The 26586-nt window shown below is 38.3% G+C and overlaps 1 protein-coding gene across 1 annotated transcript in view; it reads right to left on the bottom strand.

The window, feature by feature from the left end:
• Window positions 1-10060: 10060 nt before the first annotated feature.
• Window positions 10061-26586, bottom strand: part of LOC107193347 (semaphorin-2A) — a 183850-nt gene continuing 167324 nt past the window's right edge. Inside the window, exons 8-12 of the mRNA XM_015582759.1 lie at window positions 18423-18653; window positions 17231-17644; window positions 14827-15103; window positions 12023-12470; window positions 10061-10760 (exon numbers count right to left, since the gene is read on the bottom strand). Coding sequence (XP_015438245.1) covers window positions 10686-10760; window positions 12023-12470; window positions 14827-15103; window positions 17231-17644; window positions 18423-18653 — 1445 coding nt within the window. The 3' untranslated portion in view covers window positions 10061-10685. The remainder of the gene's footprint in view (window positions 10761-12022; window positions 12471-14826; window positions 15104-17230; window positions 17645-18422; window positions 18654-26586) is intronic.

The following is a 26586-nucleotide window of genomic DNA, read 5'->3' as shown; positions in this document are numbered from 1 at the left end:
TTTGTTTCAATTCAGATATTCGTTAAACATTTATTCTCGATTGTTCAAGTGAAATGTTCGAGAAATATCACGCGTAAATGGTCTCGAAGTGTTTCAATCCGTTTCAAACACTGAAATGATTTATCTTAATGGACCGACTTCGATAGATTCATCGGTTGTTACGTCGAAAAATCGAACGCAAACGCAGCGCTTAAGCGAATTCCACATCATTAAAATTTAATCTCCCCGAACGGCGGAACCGTCCTACTTATTACGAGCCGACGATCGTTAATAAAAATCGGCAAACTGCATCAGCGAACTAATTAAAAGTGACACTGAACAACATCGCACGTTCAGAGTGCATTAGGAAAACGGTTTCGATTCTTCTTGTCGCTATTCAATCAACGAATTATATGTTCTTTTTAATAAAATCTTGTGTACTTTGCAATTTAGCATACGTTTACTTTTACAAATCAATATTAGAAAAATTTTAAACTGCTTACTTACCTTCAACACAACACTATTATTCCCTTGTGGCTAATTGATTGCCTCGTCCTTGTAGGTGTCACATCCAAGCAAAAAAAAAAAAATGGAAATGGTGCAGCTGTCCAGAAATCCAGGTTCGCAGGGTTTGATGCCAATAAAACAATTTAGATCCTCGAGGTCTGTAACCGCAACTTCAGAACACGGCAATACTTATATCATCTAAATAGAATTCATTACATGTCACCCTAAATACAATTAGTGATCAAATTATTAGAGTCACCTGTATAAAGTGTCGGTATCACGATGTTAATTTTATTTTTTATAATTACATAAACTAAGTTTAACTTTTTTGTGCATCTTCAGTGGACAATTGTTAATAAAAAATTATTCAGTGTGAAAACCTTGATATTGTAATTTTAAATCATACTTTTCGTGCTGTTCCACTAGTAATTTGTCCACCCACAGTACATGCGAATTGTATGAAAAAACAATCTGTATTGTGGTTTGAATTACAACCTTATTGCAAATAGTAAATCATTTAAGTAACCAGTACAGTAAAATACTTAATAATACACCTAATACAACGTACATATCTGTATGAAACAACGAAACGATCAAGTTCCATAAACGTTTCATTTAGTTCAACCTACAACCCCATAAAGTGCTTCAAAGGGTACACAAAAAATTCCGTTTACCCTCCTATCTTTACACATCGGTCTATAAAAACGTTAGATTCCCGTGAAGTTCTGTAATCTACCTCCCCTGACGATCGTCAAACAGATTCGCACAGGGCCTTTCAAGCAATCGTTTCATTTTTAATCCTACTGGGAAAGGGTATCAGATGCTGTTTTCTCACGACCTTCCCGGCCACGTGCAAAGGAGATCTCGACGCGATCGACGCTATACCTACAACTTCACTAGACATTCTGACGGCAGTCGATCGTGTCACACGGATGATAGGCGCATCACACGTCAAAGGTCTCCCGTAAGTGACGTCATGACCGAAATAGCTCCCAGACCAGTCTTAACGATGACGTCTCCACGGAAAGCGTAAAAGTCGACCGCAACGTCGTAAGTTCGAGGGAACGATGGGGTTGGATCGGAGGTGTATGTTGCTGTCTATAGATGGGGGCCGTGCATAACTCCCACGGAGTTGGTAGTTGCGCGTAATTATTCAAACTCGCGGCAGGGGAGCGGGGGATAGCCTGAAGTTCAGGTCTGGTCTATTGATCGAGCGGTGGTCGAGCGGAGCCGGTTCAAACGTACGTCTCGAGTACGTTGCTCCGACTGGATTTCTCTTATTGTTAGTCCCCCAAACCCTGTTATCGGGAACCGAATCATCGCCACGGCTTTCGGGGCGGGAGGGGGGATGAATTAATTCGCGGTAGTTAGTCGCGAAATTCTTCGCCGTTTGGCTCTCTACGCCTGCCATCTCCCGGGGGGAATTGCTTTCGTATACAGCGGAACCTCCATTATCCGAACTGATCGTGACACACGACGATTCTAGTACGAGAACTTTCAAGTAGTAATCGAATTTTAACGTTTTTGCCGTATATTCTTTTACTTTAACCATTAACTGGTGATGTGGGGTCTGAGGAAATCGCGAATATTTTTAGAACATTTCATTCTTATTCATTGGTTACTTAAAGACATGCTTGTGTATTCTGGTATTTTCTTACACAAGAATGTAAACAACTGGTTTTCTAATAAATAGTAATATTTGTGTAATAAATAATTATGTAATAAGATTTCCACCCCACCATTTAAGGATTAATTACATGAGTTTTTACTGAACTCTATGTAAGTTATGTTCTTTTTTCTTCCATTTCACAGCGGTTTCCATTTTCTAGTATTCTGTGCTTCTAATTATATGACAGTAAACCAGATAGTTTGTCATTAGAAAATATATAAAAACGCGTCTGATAAAAAATTTCATGTCTGGGAACGATCCCGTATACTATATTAGAACGAATTTAATTTACCGCAAACTAATAATTCGAGGAGGAATATTAAACAGTAATGAATAAAATATGCTTACCTTGAATTCGTAACATTTTACACCCAATAAAAAAATAACCACGAAACACGCGGTATACAAATAAAAAGGAGTGTCAGGGTAGTTTCGAATAAATAGGACATGCGAATCCATCGTTTATTAAAGCAAAACTTTATTATAGCAATAGTGAACAATGGATAACTATTAAAGATTTTTAACATGTTTTTTTTGATAAAAATAGCGATTGGATGTTTAGGTTTAGGTATTAGGTGAATATCTAAAGGGTCTCTTACCGTACGAAGTTGTTCGAACTAAAAGAAGTGCCTACAGTCGAGTGATACCTACAATCGACGATGATATTAATCACGCGTGTACGCGCGCACGCGGATATACGTGTATGTGAATTTTGTCATCAGCGTGGCAAGTCTACCGTGAATCCAGAAACGATAGTATTATGGAAACAATTTCGTCGATGAATTTCTCGATTTTTTTCCCCCGCCCCTGTTTGGTCAACCGATCAAAATCACGAAAACCGTTGTAACACGCTAACGAATCCAATAAATCGCGATTACCGTATGAAAATTGGAAAGCAGACAGTAAAATTCGTCCGTTCGTGTGCGAGAATATTCTCGATAAACGTGAATATAAAAACACTACGTGGATGAAAGCAAATTTGATTCACGGGCAACGTTTCTTTCGCATCCACCTGTCGAAAAAATATTACTCCAACCCCTTAATCTCGTTACCTTACTCCGTTGCCACGCAAATGAACTGCTTGCCAGCGACTTTCGAGTTTTCGCGAAACGAGAAAAAAAAAAAAAGGTTGACGTACACGTCAAAGCGGAATCTGCAGAGCTTCTTAAATCCACAGGTAAATCCTTGCACCGCGGCCGTAAATGTGAAAAAAAAAAGAAGATTGGTGGATTCACGGTGTACTTTCGTCCGACCCTAATTTTCTACCCTTGATCGTTGCAGTCGAGAGGGATGAGCACAATACAAATAAGACGAGAGGGGTGGTACAAAGGAGGAGGGGAAACTGAAAGGGACGAAATAAAACTCTACGGCGATGACGACAGGAGCGATAATAACGGCGATAATGAGAAATGAATTCCGCGGATACGAAACGATTAATCTCGCGCGGCGGGGCTGTCCCCATCTTTTCCACTTTTACTGGGTACTTTCTCTGTCACGGCGGATGAGGGGGGGATTGTCGTCGAACCGATATTAAAAGGGAAACGACGCAAGAAGACAAACGGCGGCACTGCGGTAGAAGAAGATGACCGGTTTCACGTGAAATTATTGGACTGTTACGCATGAAGCGGCGAATTTTTCAGCGATACATCAATCATCAAATTAATTCTCCTCGTCACTTGATTTTTAGTTTCGTTTGAAATTTCTAATATAACTTTTCAAGCCATTTCTTATTGATTTCTTACTAAACAATTTATTTTCTAGCAGTCTTTTAGTTAACGATCTTTTCCTTCGAGTTTCATTGAGATTGCAAATATTTTAAGTGTTTTGAACGAGATAAAGATCTGAGTGTCAATTGATCTCCAAGTACTTTTTAAATTTCCAATATAACCTTTCAAGCTATTTCTGATTTTCTACTAAACAATTTTTTTTCTATATTGTAGTCTTTTTAGTTAGCCATCCTTTCCTTCGAGTTTAATTCAGATTGTAAATATTTTAATTATATGCAATGAATTAAAGATTATTAACCGACTGCTAATCTCCAGGTAATTTAATTATCAAAATAACGCACGTTTTAACAAATCTATACGACTTTATAACTTACAACATGATCGATAACCACTGTTGACAATCCTAATTTACAAAATTGCGATCCAACTGTTCAAGTTATGAAATCCATCGCTTCACGAGCAAGAATCCAATAAAACGAAATGATATGAGCGCGTCTCTTTTACAAACTGGATGACAGAGATGTATCATAAAAAAGCACGGTGAAAAGATCGGTAGATCACCCCCTCGCATACCCCCGATTTCACCAGGAAAACAGAAAAACCGATTTCGTACAGAAATCTAGAGAACCTAAGACAGTCGTCGGCTAGTTCTAATGATATATTTGAATTAGTCGTTATCGGCTATCCTACTCTCCTCCTTGTATCGTAGTAATAAGTCATCGTAGTTTAAGTGTTTTTATTTAGGGCATCTCTTTCTCTCGCTGTTCCTTCACTCTCTCCCTTTCTCTCACTCTTTCTCTCTCTCTTTCTCCCTTTCCTTTTATTACCTCGAGTAACTGTCGTCGCAAAGGACGTCTTTTTCGTACAACGTACACTAAATCGATCTATAATCTATCTCGCTAGCACGCTCGCAACGGCGGGGGATTCGATCGATCGGAGCAACAAGAAAACTCGATGGTCCCCGAGCCGTATTTTGGATCGACGTACGTTGGAATCTCACGGATAAATGTGAACGATTATCCAAAGGATCGATCGTTCGATTCCTGCGAGCAATTCGGCTCGTCTCACTCCCCTCCAGTCACCACAAACCCCTCCGATATCGATCCCACGCGATTGCGATCGTGTCCACGCAATATACAGTACTCCGATAATCTTACAAATAATATATCTAACAACGTTAGGTTCATCTTAGATTGCTTTCCGTGATCACTCCGACTCCATCTCGGGGAGGCTGGACATGTGCATTCGTCGAGGTCGCGAGACAGGTACACGGACGCGTTTCAGGCTTATCTTTGTCCCATTTTAAATAAGTATTCCTCTGCATGAAATTATTTATTTCGATTTCGCCCATCCCTGAGTCCGCGCGTTACTCTTGCCCCGGCTGTCGACGCGTACACGATATACACTCCTGGCCAAAGATCATTTATTACCTTAGTACTCCTCTTTGTCCTTTATTTCTCTCTTTTTTTGTTCTCTTACGTTACGCTCGTAATAATACGTCCGCCGTGTTTACTCGGTATCTCTCTTAATAACTTTCTTCAGACGATAGATAGGTTTACTGCTATTCTTTACGTATCGTTTCGCCATGACACACACGCACACCCTGATTCCAAATTCAACCATCTATCTCTTCACAAGCATTCTCGCGCATCGATCTCTGGAATAATCTCGAGTCGGATACTAAATCCGTTCCGTTAACGAATCGACGCGAATCGTATCCGAGTACACTCGAAAAACAAGCAACCAGAACGGAACAATCTGTGTTTCGAGCTCGAACGATCCGGGTCGATTACACGCGTTTCGCGCGGTCACGATTCATTCCCTTACGATCTGAAACTTACGTCTTAATCTTACGACTTAATACTATTCAATACTTGTTGAAGCTCATAATAAGTACATATTTGAGGATTAAGTTACCGATTATTGTGTTAACCTTACACTCCTACGATCTCGCTCTTCTTTCATGTAATGTATATATCTCTCTCTCTCTCTCTCTCTCTAACATCATACACTCTCATACAATCTTTCTCTTACTATCTGACAGTGTACCTTTGTATGCCGTCGACGCGAATAGATACAGAACAGAAAGTCGTCGAACAACGGCGTATCCAAATCTCTGTACAAGAATAACTAACACGTTCGCGTTCAAGTGATCCTCGAGGCCCGTGAACCGCGAGCGACTCCAGATTCCGCGTTGGTGGCGCGGCTCATCGCTCCAGATGGCGAAAAAGTGGCGGATAATCACGGGCACCACGCGAACGTTCTCAACAATACGAACGTTTTATGTACAAACTAAAGAACAAGGAGCGAAACTATCACCGACGCGGCGTCGTTCTCTTCGTCGCCGTATCATTTTTTCGCGATTTCTCCGTTCTCAGTCGCGCGCGATCTCCGCCACTCGTGGTAGAGGAGGTGGGGAACGGAAATTGCGTGAAGCGCGACCTCACTACGCACTATTATTATTAACTTTATAGCCTACTCGTATGTTTACTAATCATGGCGAGCTAGGTCCTCAGGAAACAGCGACCGTTCCATGGATTGTTTAATACAGCACCGGTAAGCATCCATCATCTTCGTTTTGGTAGAAGCGACAGACGATCGCCGATCGGTTATCCTCTCGGCGATCATCCGCGCTCTACGTACGTCAAAAAGTATACAGGTTAAACCTAAACCGCATCTACGCGTACGATACGTTATAAAATGTTAATATAAATGATTAAAAATTATCGTGCCAACGAAAGGAATCGAAGATGTGTGAGAAACGAAGAAGGCAAAATTGAAACTCGCGAATCCCTCGTTATTCTCGGTTGCTCGTCGTCCCGAAGTGAATTTTCGTTTCGTTTCTTTTGGTTTTTTCTTTTTTATAAAAATACCACATGCTATCGCGATAGATCCTATGTACATACAGACGTTCCCGGACCGGAAGTGAAAATGCTTCCGACGGTTCCGACCGAACATAGAGATTGTTCGTGAAACGGCTCGGCGAAACGTCGTCGGAAGAACGGATCGCGGAGGAATGATCGTCGACGTTATTCCCCACTTCTTGCTACGGCTCGAACCGATCGTCTGCCCAGTTGACCCGCGACTCACGTCGGTTTGCTTGACGATTCCGGTCGTGGATCGAGGATACGGATTCACGATCCCGTCGAACAGAAATTGTCAAACAAACGGAGCTATTCTACTCTAAGCTGAGAGGTATACACGAGAATGTCTTTTTCACTTGAATCGTTCGAATTCGACGAGACCGGCGAATACTCGCGCGTCTACGCGTGCAATCAGAATGAAAAATAAATGTACACCTGAAATTCATTATACGGTCACGCGGATGGCAATTTATATAAAAATAATACGTTCACTTGTATAAACTATGAAAATGGTTTCCGATCATAGAGAGCAGAATAGTAATGAAAGTAACATAAATGAAGAGACAATATAATAAGTTTTTCTAATTACCTTTCTGAAATTGTGAAAAAATATCTGAATTATTGTTTGTAGCAACAAATGCGAACGAAATCGATGGAAAACACGAATGTTTATATAAGGAAAATATAGAAGAGAAATTGATTATACATATAGGTGTATACTTACTTCTGACTTTCATTGCGTTTCTACATGAATTTATGTGTTCGTATTCGCGGTTCGTAGTTCAGACAGTGGATTTTGAGGAAAGTAATGTGAATGTTTTAGGATTACAGGCCTTACCGATTTCCAGCACGCATCGAACGCACCTGCGTAGCACCTTTTCAGTTCTCGACGATGATAATGATAGTAGTGATACTGGGTAGTGTTTTATTATTATGGCGTTTCGCAAACGGAAGCTCGGTCACAGTGGTACGTATGAAAATATCTTCGAAGGAAAGTATCTTATAATCGGATAATTGAGCTAATCGAAAAATTTCTATGCGAAAAATGATACATCGACCATTAGTAACTTTGTAATATGGCGTTTATAACATACACACAAATTAAATCGATGTAAATTAATATATAATGGCTGGAAGCTGACGTCCCTCTAAAAAATTAGCAGGAAAGAGGAAATTTATCCAACAATTCATAAATTAAGCTTAAAAGTAAAAGTTGTGATTACTTTGAAAACTGAGCATGTTATAAAATAAAGTACTCAGATGAAATTGTTTTTCGAAATCAAAGAGAGAAACTTGACCAAAGAGACTGTGAGAGAGAGTGGAATTTAAATTCTTTTCCGAATCTTAATTACTCTAGAGCACCAAACTTAATATTCGACAATATTTGGAACTCCAACGTCAAAACGATTAAAAAAATCTTACTTCGTTTTGTAAACGAGTGCATCAAATTAAAAAAAAAAGAAACGGAACATAAAAAGTATTCTTAATTCTAATTATAAAACTAAATACACTATCAAGCAATAAGTGAATAGAAACTTACCTAAAACTACTGTTCAGTCGAACAAGCGTCACGAGCATGTATTCTATACCGTATCATAACACTATCCTTTGTTACTTTTCTAGAATTATTCGAATAAAATGATGAATTAATCTAACCCGTTCAATACCGGATTCTATCTCGCGATACGACTTCTTCAAATTAATTGCAATACACAAAGGAAAGAAAAATTGACCGTCGAAGATCCATCGCCAATGTAAGAATTTACAGAAATTCAGAGCCCCCGAAGAAACGTCAACGAACCACTGCGAAGGGGCCACGATATGTTAACCTACGTGGGGGTTAGGAACAGAATCTCTCGATCGATGATCATTTTACGTCCTATTAAACACGAACAAAGAAACCGTAACATCTAGGAAACGGGGCGTTTTGTCGAGTCCGCAATGAAAGAAATCGTGCGAGTCGAAGACAGACGGCGCGGTGCGCATCGCGAGCCTGGCAATCGCGTGATATGAAAAAGCTAACAAGCTAAAAAGAAGTCGCTGTCCGCGACTTACGTAGCCGATAATAATCTCATGGTGTAACCTGTGTGATGTACGGAAAACGCGACTCGACGCCGCGTTCCCTCCCCTGGTGTCTAACCATTCTCTCTCTCTCTCTCTCTCGTTCACCGGCGAATCCAATTAATACACGTGTGTACACATACACAAGTTTCTCGACGAGAATTACAAAGTCATCATCCAGCTGTGTTAAAAACTACGCTTGAAGCTCGACCGTACCATGTATCCCCTCATCTTCCGCCCCTCTTCCCCTTGCGATTTCGTCGGTATTGTCAGTAGTGATGGTGCTGGAACCATACCGATACTATCGATACAATTGTACAAATTTCGATTCGGTATTGACACATCATCACAGAGGTAGGTATAAAAACGAATCAATACTTCTTCGATACTTACATACATATACGAAAGTATCGATAGTTATTTGATACCTACAGGAAGGTATCGATAGCGTTCAATACGTACACGAAAATATCAGTACCTTTCGATACCTATATTAAAATATCGATACCTTTCTGCAGCGAGTTTATTCGAACCGCCGACTATACATTCTCGTCGACTCCATGTCGTTCGATGCTGGGCAATTTGAGTAAATGCTATCGAAAGGAATCGGTACTTTCACTTAGATATCGAAAGTTATCGATACCTGTTTGAGGTACCGAACGGGTTTCGATTCCGTTCCGTATCAATTTGGTATCGATTCAAAATGAATCGGTGTCGATAATTAATACCAAGTACTAAAAATATCGATACGTATCGATATTTTCCCATTGTGTACTTTAGTATCGTATTGAATGAATACCAACGATAGTATCGATATCGATCCCATCATTAATTCTCGGACGGGGCTACCAACCGAGCACGTACGATCCCAGAATCTCGTCCCGTCGTTCGTATCACAGATCTATAAGAAAGCAGGAGAACTGATTTCCGTTTGCTAAACGGTTCCGCGGACGGTCGTCCTCGATTCGAGTCGCGTCCCTCATCACCGACAATCCTGGAACCATTTCCCTCTTCGTCCTGGCTCGGTTGATCGCTCAGGAAGAGGAGGGAAGGGGAAGAAACAGGTGGAGAAACGATTACCACATAGGAACCGTATCGCCGAGTCTTCGCGCGGTCGGCCATCTTGTCAGGACCGTGTTCTCCGTCTAAGCGCACTTTTCGCCCGGCGATCCTCGTACGATCACGATTCCACGCGGGAAACTCGGGGGAAATTCGTGGTTCTCGTCGTGGCTCGCGTCACGGAGTCGCCTGCTGTGTGTGTGTGTGTATGTGTGTGTGACTATTTACAGAAGTGGGAGAGAAGTGTTCGCGGGTAGTTCCGAGACCGGATACAAGGGTGGATCCTCGTGGTATTGGACCGTACCGCGGGCACTGTTCACACCACGTAGAAGACGATGGTACGTTAATGGCAGTCGTTTTGGTAGCGATTCCGCGATGAACACCGGCGCATTTCATGGTGGCCATCGTTCCATTGATCCGGGCCGTGAAAAATCGGATGATCAGCCTTGCGTCTTTGTCGATCGAGATTGAAAGTTCGTCGAGATGATGGTTCGAGACGATCCAACGAGCGGTCAGGACGAGACCGGCTCGTTCGATCGATCGAGATTGAACGTCATTGGTGGACATGGTGGTGATCTCGCCTTCACGGACCTACGGTTTGCCGGCTCTTGATGCGGACGTGTCTCGCGTATCCGATCCCCTTCACTTGGTCGAAAGCCCGTCGGTCGCAAGGAGGACAAAGGCAGTGGTGTAACCGGTCAGAAGGAGAGTGAGGCTCGTCCGACTGATCGTGGATGGACCGCGATTCTTCGGCAGGACGTTTGTACGTGGAACTGTGTCGGGGTCTCGGCTCGACGAGGGCTCCAACGATCGGTTCCATCAGACCAGGGGGGTGCCGTACACCTCGTTCATGTGCATATTTTGATTGCTGTCGTTCTGCCTCGAGGCGCATTGCTGGAACAGACGGAATGGAGAAGGGTTCTTCAAGCAGCCGTTCGATTGTCTCTGCGTGCTCGGGAAACACTTTTGCTGTTACTATTATTTTACCATTATAATTGCATCGTACAACTGAAAACTAGATTTTATTCATGCTTATCCTGCTATTCTTCTCGAGTCTATATAACCCAAAATGAAGATTATATTTCTATAGGTACTATATTTTTATTAATTATGTGCTTTTAGTATTCAACATATTTAAATTTCACGTCTACTAGTTGTGTATTCTACATTTCTTAAGAATAAACCATTTTAACATTTGAAATAATTCTGTTTGAAGCGATACAAATGTGTAGAATAAGTCAGGAGAACAGCAGGGTTAAGATAGGAGAATGACCAAATTGGCAGGTTAATTTAATTTGTTGAACAGTATTATTCTTTAAATTTGTAAGAATGGAAACGTAGTAATCAAAGTATTGAAAGGATATCTCTAAATCATTAATGAGAAAATTCCAGAATTTCTTCGTTTGTTTATTTAACGTAGATATTTCCTGCGATGCAATTCCATTTGGAAAATAAGAAACAACGGCTGTACTTGTGCAATTTGATTTGGAAAATAAGAAACAAATAAATATTTATTCGTCACTGATAAATAAATTTTTCATTAAAATAAGTTTCCGTTCGAATAAAAACATATTCACGAACGTCGTTAATTATTATTAATAACCATTATCCTTTTATATTATTTGAAAATAATATATCAACATATTAAGTTATTGAAAAATTTCTTGCAATTTGTTTAACTTATGTCCAGCTTTAACACAAGTTTACATTTTACGAGATCCGTCGAAAAATTCTGTCGTTTTATAAAATTCTGCTTCTACTTAATTCGTTTTCTCTGATAGCTTGGCAAATTATTATACAAAAATAATGTTGGTTTCGTTGTTAAAATACAAACGAAAAGAAACTACAACTTTCCCCAAAAACTGAACATAAATGTTAATAAAAACCACCCCATTACAAACAGGTCTATGCAACAGTCTAATAAATGGTAATGTTTCCAAAAAGAGCTGTTCAACAAGCTTACTAAATATGTAATTTCCTTTCTCACGCGAATCTATATTTAGTAATACAACCAATGAAAATTATTTAATTCACTGTGAACAGATCTACACAACGATGCAATAACGAATAACTATTTTATGAAAAACTATAGAGTAAACTTATTATATGAATAATCCTCTTCATTGTCAGTTCATATGTAATGGAGATAGACTTACCGCTTGCTTCCTCTCCCAGCTCTTCATGGCGGACTTGTACTTCTCGAATTCGTGACACCAGTCCGAGTATATCTTCTGATAATCATTGGACTTGGCGGGCGCGGAACATCTGTGAGCGTCTACGGTGATGTTGTACGAGCACAAAAGCGAGCCACCGAGCCAGCAGTCGTATCTTCCGGCGTCTTGCTCGTTCACACCCACAATCACGAGGCCTTTCTCGGACGTCTCGATGAACTTGCCCCCTCCGGCCCCGTACTTGTAAGCTATCTGGTACTTGCCCTTCTCCTTGCTGTAGTGGTCCCACCTGACTTCCTGATTCGCCAGCACCTCCGGCATCTTCACGAAGCAGCCCAAATGCACCGACTGTCCCCAGGTGACCACCAGCTGCCGTTTACCTGCGCTGCTGTCGCAAACGTCAGCGGTGCTGTTCGACACGTCCTGAAGAAGTCTACGAAAAGAAAAGCACCATTATTATAAATACAGGGTGTCCCACTTATAAGGAACATTTAAATTATGTCCTATGATATTGAAAGTAAGAAAACATTACTAAGAGGAGTTATATGGTCTTAAGATGTGCATCTGACGATGATAAAAGTTCCACAAGTTCACCCTGAAGGTTATTTCAATGTGTATATATTTATCTATGTCTTGTGTCTTCCATACTTATTTCGTTATTAGAAACTTATGTTTTCGTACCCTTAGAAATAATTATTCTATATGGAGACCAGCAAGTGATTCTTATTGAAGAGGATAATGTCAACGTGCGTTACGAAAAGTTGCACATATCATTTGTCTTACGAAGACTAGTACGGCGGACTTTCTGACCACGAAAAACAACACGTTTCGATTGTAGGCTCAAAAAGTAGCATATTTTCACTTATAGCTACGAAGACTATGTAACATGTTCTACTTTTTCGCTACGAAAACTAGCACAGTTCGTTAACAAAGCCTCGGATAAAATTTGTGCTAAGGAAAAACTTGTTTCAAATGAACTCACGAGTCTCCCATTTCCGGGTCCTAGAACATTTTTGTTACACGCTGTATACACAAGATGAGCGGTGCAGAGTCATGGGGAAATGTAAAGTTTATAAACTCGTATCTTGTTAAAGAAAAGTTGCAGGCAGACCTATTTGAATTCAAAGATTTATCGAAAAAATTTAACTGGCCTTTTGTTAAAATCGCTTCCGTTCGAGAGATTCCTGTGTGCCCAGATGGGAATTCAGGTACCGTTAAATACAAGTATGATTTAAATGAAAACAGTATGGGAATTAATATTTTGAAACTTTTCAAACTTTTCATTATGGAATATGGCTTAGAAAATAGCTACGATACTAAAATTGAACTATCTTTAAAAAATACAAGATTTATCAACAATGGTATCTAAAGGTCTTATCCCGACAGGATTTATTCAATTTTATAATAATATTGTTAATTAAATAAATTAGTTTATGTTTGTTTATATTTGAAAGTTTCACTTTTTCATTAACCCTTTGAAAATCTGGGGAATTTCGGCCAAAATATACCTATAGAACGTATACATATACGTCACCCGGATTCAAAGAGTTAAAGACGTTTGTTTATTTCAGTTCAAAGAAACGTAATTGTACAAATGCAACAAAGTTAGAACTTCACAGAAGAATGGGACATTATTTCGCCTTGCTTTAACCAAAAATTGAGTATGTCCCTTCCACGACGATTACAGGTTGTGATTGGAACCAAAGGCTACCCTACAAAATATTAATATTTATTTCTTTATGTTTTATAACTCTTAAATATGAAGCGTGTGCTCAATTTTGTGTTACTAATATAAATGCATTGTCACATTCTTTATTAAAAACAAACAAATGGTTCATTTTAATTAAATTTTTTTCATGAATGATGCATCAAAATATACGAATAAAATAAATATTATAACTTTACTCTTGAGTACATATGTTTTTATTTATTCTCCTGCCAATTTTCATTAGTAACATATAGGTGTACGCTCAATTTTGTGAGTAATATTACGTCAACTCTTTGTAAACTGAAATGTAGTAGCCTTCGTAAGACATATTCAACGTGCTACTTTTCGCCGCAGTGTTCGAAATAGGCTACTATTCGTGGCGAACTGTAGAACGTGCTCGTTATCATAGTGAATGTCAAACATGCTAGTAATCGTGGGAAACGATGAAACGTGCTTCTTTTCGGGATAGATTGAAATATGCTGGTCTTCGTAAGACAAATAAAGCGTGTTTATTTTCGTAAAGCACGTGGATTTAGAGTTGACGTATTTGATTGTATCATACTCTATGTTGAATATCTGATAATGGTAAGAGTCTAGATAAAAGTTCCAACAAGATATCAATTACTAGATTACTGCACAAATTCCGTACGCCATTTTATCGTTAAATAAATATAGAATGCTGTTCAACCCGGGGATTAGCATTTGAAAATAATATTGAAGGCATATAATGGCATCTATGAAATCTACTTTAATAAATTTAAACAAAAACTTTTGTATAAAATTAAATTAAATTTTAATGTATTGTATAGCTTTTGCAGCGACCTACAATATCAGTTATCTTCGTTGCATTTTATAGTAACGTGCAACCGAATTCGCGATCAACACAATCGTGGTTGGAATTATATTCAGAGGAGTTTAAAGTTTGAACAATGAATACTTCAACATTACAGTTAACAACTTAACATCAATACTCCAAGATTACAGGAATTTCACAACAGACAGTTCAAGTATACATGCAACACCACTTTAAGAATTACTTTTGAATTTCACTGATGTTGCATCGAAAGAAAGGATTGCTTACCCAGGCTCGTAAGGCTTGCAGGTGTTCGAGTCCTTGTCCCAGCCGCAGTAAGGATCGTGAACGCAGCGAAGACAGTTGTCGTATCTGCGAGTGCACATCACCAGATCGATCTGCTTTATTCGATGGTCGGAGGCGACGTAAAGGGCCTTGTGCTCCTTCGAGATTTCCATCGCCTGGATCGGCTCGCCAGGCGTCACATCAAAAACGTCCAACAGGATAGACTGGGAGTCCCCGTTGCTGTCTGTCCATTGAACTACCTTGTGTACACGTCCGTCGCCTGTAACATGAGGGAGAAACGACGTCTTTGTAAACAAGCACTCTAGACAGATGACGAGTCGTGTCGCGGTCGAATTTACATCGGAACATTGCTAACAACGATTAACCCTTACAAGACGGACCCGTGGATTGATGGAGCCAGGTTATTTTTAATCCATTTCGAAATTCCTTATTAACCTTCCTACAGACGACTGGTCTCAAAGATGATTCTGAATTTTTATGACTAGACTGCAGATTTTATGCATTTATAGACTCTAGAGCTCTGTGAAATACAATAAAAGGCAAAACTTTTATCGAATGCAACGACTTTTCTATTTTATTCTTAACTCAATAATATACTTAAGATTAGACAGAAATTCCTACATTTATTCTCGTCTTCAAGAATTGCTTTATAAAACTTTATTTTGCATAAAAACCCGCAGTCTATTTATGACACAATCGGTCAGGTTCATTCAAGTCATTTACGGTTCAATTTCATTGTCACAGTTGGTAGACAATTTTAGAAGCTGTAGTGATTCAATACTTTGAATTGTCAGTTAGTAAAGAAAAATAACGTTCAGTTGGATATTAAATGTGTGCCAAATAGTCGTAGTTAGAATATTCATCTTTGGGACGAGTCGTTTGTAGTTGAGGGTGTTCAGCCTTGGTACTCGAAGCTGTTTTAAGTATGGGGAACGGAATTTTCCAAAGCAAGTATCTAAAGAAATAATAAGTCTAAACGTAAAATAACACGGTATTATAAGAAGCACGGAAGCTATGTACATATTATTACCAGATACACCAACACGATGCACTTACGTATCTACAGTGAAAAAATGAAAGGTAACTGTAGTGATTGTTACTGTCACTTATCAATCGCCAATCGATTCGCTGCATTAAATTATACAGCGTATGAGAGTTGTTTCACGAGTGCAAAGACTTAACATTTCGTCAAAATTTTTAGAGCACGTTTCGGCATAGGCTTCACGTGTGGATCTCGAGTGATACACTTCCGTCATCTGAGGGTTAAGAGATCTTCAGGCAATAATATGTTTTTTCACTTTTATGTTAATAATTGTCATATGGTCGATTATCTATGGGGACAATGACATCTGGATTGTATTCTCTATGATATATTCTATACGTCCTCATTCAGGGTTTCATTAATTTAATAAAATTACGTGGTTTAAATTAAGTTTCTATATTCTGTAGCTATGCCAGTGCGTTTCTTGATTATGTTAGTCTTCGCGGCAATATTAACCGGTTGTCAGCTGGCTTTGAGACAGGACCACCGATAGCGAAAGCAGACGACACAAGTCAACTACAAGAACCTCAGAGTTGGTGATTATCTTGGCAAGTTTGCCCCTGACAAATCAGGAATCGGATATCCGCGCAAAACGTTTCACGAATACGTATTTCTCATTAAATTCCTTGTCACAATTTAGCTTAGATGGCGGAAATTCTGAATTTCGTTATATCTTTCACAGAAAATCCAGATTAGAACACAAATGATACAAGTAACAATTGTAAAAATATTTGCAAAATGTAGCTGTTATACAAACAGGTAAACCTTGTATTTTTTATGTAATATTAGAAATGTATTAAAACGACAAGATTCCATACTTTCTTCGTTGTAATATATTCTCTATATTCAAAAACGATATATCCATATGCCATTATATTTTTGTTCTTAAATTGTATATCTATAAATATATCTAATTTCTATCTGCGAATGTATGTACAATTCCCATCATTCTAGTGTAATATTTGTACACATATATGTAGTTTATCTGTGAATATTCTATCGTTCGAATACTGTTGTTACCCACTACATATGTATAACCCCCAAAGATACTAAAACACTGTACATTACATGATATCCTAATTAAAAAACCTCCTGCAGTTTACGATTATTATATGAATACAGAAAACCCAACCTTTCGAGTAACAAAATGAACCTTAACTTTTTGAGATAGGTACTAATGAAATAAAATGAATATCAATTGTATAATCAATGGTACTGTTATAATAGATATAAAACCCACTATTTAACAATCTTCGAAAATGTCTCACTATTTCACCACAAGATATAAAGCCACACAAATCAACAGTATTAAAATTTTCAAAAGAACTATATTAGAACACTTACTGGAACCAGCATAGTAGACCGTGTAGTCCAAATCGAGGCCAACGAAATCGATGCGTAGCTTATCGACGACCAATCGCGTGAGCATCACGTCCCGCTTATAGAACACCGGTTTCTCGTTCTCGTGCGTTATCGCCGAATCCATTAGTGGGTGGGATCGAATAAAGTTCAGAACGGTGTCCGGGAATGTCTCCGTGTCGTTCACGCACTGGCCCGGTCGCGGTTCAGGAACTTTGTTAGAGAGCACCGGAAGCCAGGCGCTGCTGCTCGTCGCTTGTTCTTTGAATTTTCCTCGGAACGCCTCCTGAATCGCGTCGATGTGGAATGAGCAGATCGCCGAACCCATTAGCCCGTTCGTCGAGGTGGTGAACGTCCCATAAAAGTGGGTGTCGTCGCCTGGTACTTTATAAATGCTCTCTGAAAAAATAAAAGAGGAAAAATAATTAGTTTTTTGTTGTTGGATCAGAGGTACATCAGCACGTTGAATGCCGTGGGGAGTCATCGGTGAGCAACACCGTCAAAATCAATTAAAATAATTACATCAAGTGATCTGTAATATTTGCATACATTTCGATATTATTAATATTGGAATGTAAACCCGTAATCCTCCACAAATTAAATGTACGAAGTATGATAATATAAGTTAATTCAATAATTTTATATAATATTTCAATTTTATAAACTCTGTATAACGAAGCTTTCACTTCGGCATTATAGCTGAAACATACGAAAATCCCCTGGTATTCAAAGTGTTAATATTGTAGATTAATATGTGCTTACGTAATATTGAAAATTTTATCTTACGTTTGGTCTGACAAAATCCTTAATCGAGAAACTACACCTGTGGTTAATTTTTATTCTTGTCGATTAATGTGTAAAAATTTGCACTTGCGTAAAGATTTGCTGTCTATTTACTAATACACTTCATAGCTTGGAAGATACTTCTCATGTAAATATAGTATAATAACTTGTACTTCGTTATAAAATTCTAATGTTTCAATAATGATAATATTCTCCTACTGGTTGCTTTCTTTGTTTTCTCTCTTCCTGTAATCACTTTCTTCGGTATTTTTTTTTATTTTCATGGTCTCCGTTCATGCACCGATGGATTTTGTTAATATTTTACGTTGAGAAATTTTGTTAATATAAGGCGGAAATGTGCGTACTATTGGCGAAAAAATCTAGTGTTACTTACGTATCTCGTTGAAGTAGAAGGGAAATTCGCCGGGTATTGAGCAGTTCAACCGGGCCTTCAGATAAGTCGACCAATTTTGCGACAGAATATTCTTGCCGCCGGTGTCCCGTTTGCAAACTCTCGCCACACGGGAATACACGCTTTTGCCGCAGTTTATGTATTCTACCGCGGTCTCGCGGAAGAAAAAGAATACGTGGCTACCGATGTCGTAGGATCCCACGAAATTCGGTTCTGAAACAGATAAGAGGAATATTCATGTGACTAACAGCTCTTAACAGTTTTATCACTATTACATGGAAAATACATTTTTTTGGTAAACTCTTAAAAAATACTCGACATTCTATTATGATTTAATAACAAGAAATGTCTCTATCTATCTGTCTTTTCGAGTATTGTTATTTTTAGTATAGTTTATTTTTTAATACTTTGACTGCTACTTTATCCAAATATACGGGTGCGAAACGTACATTGGAAAGAGGCCGTATTATTGAAATAACGTTACAACATTTTTGCATGAAGTTAGTATCGCAGTATGATTTAAAACAAGAACAATAGCCTCCATGAACTAAACGTATATAGTTTCGACGAATTATGGACTGAAAAGAAGGAAATAAAGCGTGTCTGGCTATGTACGGTCTTTTCCACTGTGACGGCCAACGTGTTAATTAGTATATTTATCTCTTATATTTATGGTATGTTCTTAACATTATATTTACAATAACAACCATTTTGCCCAACTTTAATTACGTATCGTTAACATTGGATTTTCAAAATAACAGATAAGAAAATTCACTTCAGCGATTATACGAGTGCTCATTTTGAGTACGTAAATATCAGTCAAAAGTATCATTTACATAACAAGAGACAGAATTCATTCAAAAATCAGCGAATAAAAAAGAAACACCTAACAAATCTGATCAAATCCACCACGCAAAAGGAAACATCAAACCAACGAAACGGAGTTGAATTAAAGTGTATTAGGAGTTCATTCGAGAAACATTCACGATGTAAAAGCGAACTGTTGAAAAATTGAGAAATTCTGTTTAACCGCGGCGTACGTGTTCCTAGACAGATTCAATTCGAGCCGAACACCGAATCCGTCCCGCGGTGAAATTTATGGAAATATTAAAATCCCGCGTAAAAATAAAATTGAATTCCGTGTCCAGGACCGGCGAAACAGTAATTTCAATGGAAACCACCCGCGGTAAGATTCCGCGTTGATGAAATTCCACGCGAAGATTCCCGTCGAACGATTTGCTCTTTAAACACAATCAAGCAAATTAAGATGCAAATCCGTCCGCGATGTACCACGCTCTTCGCAGCCCGGGCTAAAAATCATCACCGTGTCGGTGGAAGTCGTCCGGAGAGAAGCGTTCCCCACCGACGTTCGCGCAAGCGGGGGAGAAATTAAGAGATCAATTTTCCAGACCAGTGTAATTTACGTCTCTTTTCGCATTTTCCGCGTAACCGTTCCTGCTTTTAAAAAAATCCACTCAAAGTAATAATTTTATATCATATTCTTTCTTGGCCATTAAATCTATCTATGAATGAATTTGCATTCAACTTCCACGAATGAAATAGGATTGTCCCAGTCACATTTACATTCAATATACAGGGTGTTATGTAGCTAGTGGTACAATCGGGTAGGGAGTGTTCTACGTGACAGAATAAGTCAAAAATCCAGAATAAAAATTATTCATGTAAGACTTCATTTTCGGGAATATCTGCTGGATAATTGAAGAGAATTTATTGTTAGCTAGCGCGTTTGTTCATTGTATCCGTTTCTACTTACTACCATGGCGAATGCACGCGATTCAGATTAACTTTCGAAGTCGACTTTCTCGAAAATGAAGTCTGAAATGAAAAAATTATATTTGACATTTTCGACGTATTTTCTCACGTAGAATCACCTCCTACCAGACTGTACCATCAGTCACATTATACAATGTATATAGGGTGGGGCAATAACTGTCCACTTTGAATATTGCCGTTATTTGTAGTAATATGAAAAAATGTTATGTACAAAAACTTACACGGTATAGAGGTGGGCATATTGTGACACAAACATTTTCTGCGTGGGTGAGGGCATAGAGGAGATTTCAAGGTCATGTCTATTTTTTTTAATGGAATGCTATGTTTCTTTTATCGCGATGTGATAGCCGATATTGAGACGACTTCAGCGAGCTATTATTGAAAGTCATGCAAGTTCAAATGTGGTAGTAAAATAAACTTTCTTACATTACTTAATGAGAATGTGCAAAGAGCTGTTTTCGGAGGTGTGGGGTAGAACGATATGGCCATCAAATTCATCCGATCTCAACGCAATGGATTATTCAGTTTGGTCAATTTTGGAGAGAAAAATCTCCTCTAAAAAATACACCACCGTAGAACAGTTAAAGTCTGCTTTAGAAAGAGCCTGGAATCAAATTACTACTGAAGAGCTTGTGTGAAGGCTAAAGAAGGACATTTTGAATACTTATTGTAAAATTTTATTTAGTATTTTGTATTCTTTAAAATAAAATAAAAATTGTTTTAATTCGATGAGTTTTCATAAAGTTATCGTCTTCGAAAGTATTGCGGGTATTTCATTGTCACCCTGCATACCGTGTAAGTTTTGTGTATGTATAACATTTTTTCACATTGCTACAAATAACGGCAATATTCAAAGTGGACATAGTTATTGCCCCACCCTGTATAGTTATGTATTTGATCAACACCGATATTAAAAATAATTGTTATATTTTATTGTTTAGAATATTATATTACACATAACTTTGTAAACATTCAATATGTACACCCTCTTAAGAAGACATTCCATGAATAACAGTATGCAATATACACTCCTTACACTGTTGATATAATAAAAGAAGGTCCTTATAAATAATGCAGTTGAAATAACGACCGAACAATTTGTTTATAATAGTACGTTCTCTGTTTATTTCAAGAAAATGGTACCACCGCGTTTTCAGTTATCTATACACAACTTGTTACTGATTATACACAAGTTCTAAACTATTTATACATAATTTATATAATTATTCACACCACTATACACGACTTCTAACTAAAAGTAAACAGACAATAAAATATTCCGGGCATTGACCAAATTGTATCAGTGAACATTCGCTAAACGTCGAGGGGAACTTTTACATCCCGTTTGCGAGGAAAGTTCGTCTTCGGTGATATCGACGGTTCACTGGATGTATAACAGAAAGGTTTCGCATCGCCGCAGGGTGCTCGTTAGGAAAACAAAAAGTTGAACACTGCGAAATTACGCGGAAGGGTTACGGAGGGGCTACGGAAAACCGATTGTCCGGAACTCCACGAAAACTTGGAAATTCGAAGGAACGCCCGACACAATGAGAAAAACTATAAAACAGACGTTCAGGGAAGCCCGAACGTTACGACCAGGCGAGCGGCCAAGTTTCCCGCGCGTTCGAAGAAGAACGACTTCGCCGGTTTTCATTTAGCGCCGCGGCAAACCGTCCCGGTTGAACGCATGCTTAACGAGACCCACTTTGTCGTTTCTACGATCTGCAATCGTAAAACTGTTCGACGTCTCGACCGTTACCGTCGCCACCGACCAATTCGTGGATTGCAAGTTTTCTTCGAAACGAAAGTTTCGTCATGCAAATCACTTTCTGGAGTGCAGAGATATTTTTACTTTGATCGGTTTATTTCCATTGATCGACTCTATTGGACCATAATAACCAGACGGTTCGAAAGTTATAATGAGTCGGTACTATACAGGGTGAATCACGCAAATGTCTCCATTATTTGTATGAAAAAACTCCCGGGAATGAAGTGACAGAATTTGAATGGGTACATGTAATTGTAGAGAAAAATTGTTTTCACGATTATTTTCCAAAAAGATCTGAAGGTCACTGATATTTCCTTAAATGGAATACTATATTTTTTTCTATATTCGTTAGAGTGTCAAAAAGAAGATTCAATGAACTTAATAATTATACTGTTCCGATCATTTCAACCCAAGATATTTTCATAGGAAGAAAATTAAAGTTTCCTGCGGATGTATGAGACACATTGATTCATATATTCGAATCCAACGTAAATAATATGAGTGATTTATGTCATGGTGAATGGGGGAGATACACTAAGTGTTATATTACAGCTAAGTCCTGATAACGTCATTTTGTGGTTAAAGTAATATTTTCTTTGTAATTATGACAATACTCCGCGTACAATATTGTAACAGTAGCAATTAGAACTAAAAAATTTCAGATGACAGAAACATGGAACAGGTACGAAGTGTATCGTACAAACTAAAGTGTAGAGGACAGTATACTAATGCAGTATTGTTAAAGGGAATAATATAACAAGGACAATATTTATTTTTACCAAACCTAAACTCTGGATTGTAAAATTGCAGCAAACAACATATTTCTTTTACATACAAAATATTACTCATAATACGTATGTAACAGACCACATAAAACATAAAAATTTGTATAACAACGCAAAAATCTTAAATTATTCTTCGAAGGAACTATTTCTTTTCATAAATACCCTAATGTCTATTTACAGAGATTAATTTTAATTGTTCTAACAAGGAAAAATACACTATTCAATTTTACAATATCATGTTTTTCAGCACTATCAATTATTTCAGTAAAATTTCGTCGGCATACATTTCGACTGTAATCTAAAGAATAACCGAGAAGATTAACAAAATTCATTTACCAAAAATAAAAACATTACTACTAACCAAACGACACAATAAAATTACAAGTTTCAAGAAACGTTATTCACCGCAAGGCGCCAAATTTCATCCTAATCGTAATCCTCTGTTGAACTGTTAATCGCTCGGTCAAAACTGAGCAGATTTCAGGTTTATCGTTGCGTCGTGGAAAAACAACTACGTTCGCGACGCGGACGGAAATCGAAGTTTCTTCGCGCTTGAATCGTGTCCCGTGCGAACGGCACAGCCACTGTCGATTTTACATTATGCGACGGCCCGGGAGAGGAGGCTGCACAATCTCTTTCACAGTTCACCGATTAAATCGATTGTCTGACGCTTCGCCGGTAGAAGTTTGATATATTGAGGGGCAACGGGCGAAAGGGAAAGGTTGGAACGCGAGAAGAAAGAGAGAAACGGGGGATAGCGATGGGTGGACGATGACAGAGGAGCGGAGATCGAGAGAGGACAGGAAACGGAAGTGTCTCGAATCGGCAGCATGGAATGGTCACAGTTTTATTCGAATAATCCATAGAGAATAGATATGGTATCTGGCCGTTAAATCTTGACGTTTAAACGATTACGTAGGTCGATCGAGTACAGAATGTTCTTTTTTGTAAATAGCGATGTGGCATGGGAGGAGTTGATTCTAAATGGAAACATAGTGGGAAGTGTAAAACGACACTTTTTTTTATATGGGAATTTGTTTTGCAAGAAATAAAATTTTAACCGTTCTGTCAGTATACATATGTAATACCATCATGTAGAATAAAAGACATTTGCAGAACTGTAATCTTTTATTTATGTTATTGTCTCGATTCAGCAATAGTCAAACACCTGAAGCATTAGATTATCGGTACGGTAATTGTTGAAATTTAAAAAATTTGTTTAATAACCATTGTAATACACATCACTGATTTTGTTTCACCAATGTCTATAACTTTCGTTACGAACAAAATTTTTACTTACATTTATAAAACTTGAGTGACCTTGAAATTTTGAAAAATATAAATGATAGAAAGAAATCTAGTAATTCACTACGTGATCCTGTTTCAACTATGCACATTTGATCTGTAGTCATTTTCGTCCAAGCTACTACTTCGGGAGTTGTCGAGTGATTCTACTTATACCACTTGAAATAATTAAAGTTAAAATATCTCCTAGACTAATTGTTTTCTGATATGAACAGGTTCATACCTTTTTATACAGAACTATTTTTTCTAGGGTGTCGACGAATATCCATGCCAAATTTGATTCGGATGCGTTAGAAGGTATAGAATCATTTACCTAACAAACATACATACATACACATTTTGACTTGTATATGTATATGTATGTATCAATAGGTTACTAGCTAAATCGACTAACCTAATAAAACATACATAATTTCATTTAAAAAAACAAACTTGTTTTTCACATGTTCTCTACGCACCCACCTACAAAAAAAAACTAATCACGTCAAATTATGTCCCCCTCAAAATCATTCAACTTTTATCCGAAGGATTTTTCACTAAAATTACTATTTACGCAGTAATCGAAGTAGTTCTGGTTACGTGCTCAACCCTGTATAAAATGGGCAAGTAAATAATTTCCTACTTTTCATTCGTCATTCGAAACCCTTTATCTGGACAATGAATTTTCCCATCTGGAGTCGAGATGAAGGACAAAACGACCGAGGAGTTTTGATTGTAGCGCGCGGCGTTTCTCGACGCGAAACGATATCGTAGATACAGGGAGTGGAAATGGTACTCGCGACACTCTCGATTTCTCGTGTCTCTCGCGCCCGGAGGAATAATGAAATCACCCTTGGGGCTAGTTCCATGAAGTTTACAAGTCGCGGGGCGTTCGTGTCGCTGGTCTAGACGGTCGTGCGTACAAATACGAAATTCTATTTTCTGTTTGGTCCCTCGCGCCCGCGCTGGCTATTAGAGGCGACACCTCGTTAATAAATACGCCAAATTAGTCGCGACTGGTTAATATTCGTCCCGACCGTCCCCGAGCTTCTACCACCATCTCGCGACGTCACCACGGAAGTTTGTAAATTGACCGTGTCAATCTTTTTCCGCGTGGTTCTCTCCTCCCCACGATTCTCGTCGCTGAAGTTTTACGGAAACTTGTGCACCTCCGCGACCAAACCCCCTGACTGCCGAGGACGATTCGCGTTTCGTAGACTCAATTATACTTGTCGTCTGGTCTTTGCTTTTGACGTTATACGCGTCTGGGGAGAGGATGCGGCTGTGAATAAACTGGAGTAGCGAATACGACAATAAGGGAAACTTTCCCTGTGTTTAATATTCCAAGTGTAAAACAACGTTGTACACTCTCGTTCATAAGTATTAGGACACTTGTCGAATATACAGTGAATGTTAGAAGATATTACGAAATAGCTGGAAGTCTGAATGAAATATCGTTTAGGGGATAGTGATGATTGATGGATAATGCTTATGCTACTATAAAGTAACACACGTGGTATGAAATATAGAATTTTTAGGAAACAGCTGATTTGCTTCGTATAGACAAAGTGTCGTAATACTAACGAGCAACAGTGTATGTACGTAGAGGAGATACAGACAAAATCGCTGATCGAACCGAAGGCTACACCGAAAAGTGTGTTTTAGAAATTTTTGAGGATTGGATAAAAGGCTAGTATAAATGTGTTATATCCGATAGGGACTACTTTGAAAAGGACTATATCAATACTTATGAATAGATAAATATTTTTTAAAAGAAATTAAAATTCCGGGAACTTTTTAATCGGATCTCCCATCTTACAATTAGATATGCTATAGAAGGATTTTGAATGTCTCCGCGAATTCACAGTTTTATAGACCAACTTAATACTACGAGAATTAAACAAAAATCTACTTTCTACATTAATGCATTCAATATAAGAATAAAATTATGTTGGACATTAGTATTGATTCTCGGTTCCTGCCAGTAGTGTAATGGTAAAAGATAAAACTGTAGCTTTGTAAAGTAAACGCATGCAGAATTAATAACAATAATCTGTGTAAAGATTTATACAAGGTGTCCCGTAACAGGCGAAATGGTAATTCACGAAGAGGGAACATATTTTTTCAAAACAGTATTCCTCAATCTTCAGCACCTTTTCGTCCAATTGATACATTGCGGACCAAAGACGTGAATGGACGTCCTTGGTTTTAAAAAAATATTATTCTTCAATGCTCAAGTGCACTACAAGGTCATAAGTTATACACATTTCAATGCATCTTAACACGTGCTAAAAATACGCGACAAAAACGTACTGGCGACCTAACAAAGTTCGAAAAAAGTTATAAAAAAATGTACCAGGTACCATACTCTTTTGAAGCCATTTCAACTGTGTTTGAAATATTTCTCATATCATTAAAAATAAAACAGATATTTTATTTTAATAATTATGATTTACACGTTCGGTCTTAGGTGGGACACCCTGTATATTCTCCTGTGGTGTTCTAGTCAGGCAAT

The sequence above is a fragment of the Dufourea novaeangliae genome, unplaced genomic scaffold, assembly GCF_001272555.1.
Source record: "Dufourea novaeangliae isolate 0120121106 unplaced genomic scaffold, ASM127255v1 scaffold1, whole genome shotgun sequence".
Taxonomy (NCBI): Eukaryota; Metazoa; Arthropoda; class Insecta; order Hymenoptera; family Halictidae; genus Dufourea; species Dufourea novaeangliae.
Note: the sequence above shows the minus strand (reverse complement) of the source record. Positions and strands in the feature narration are given on the sequence as shown.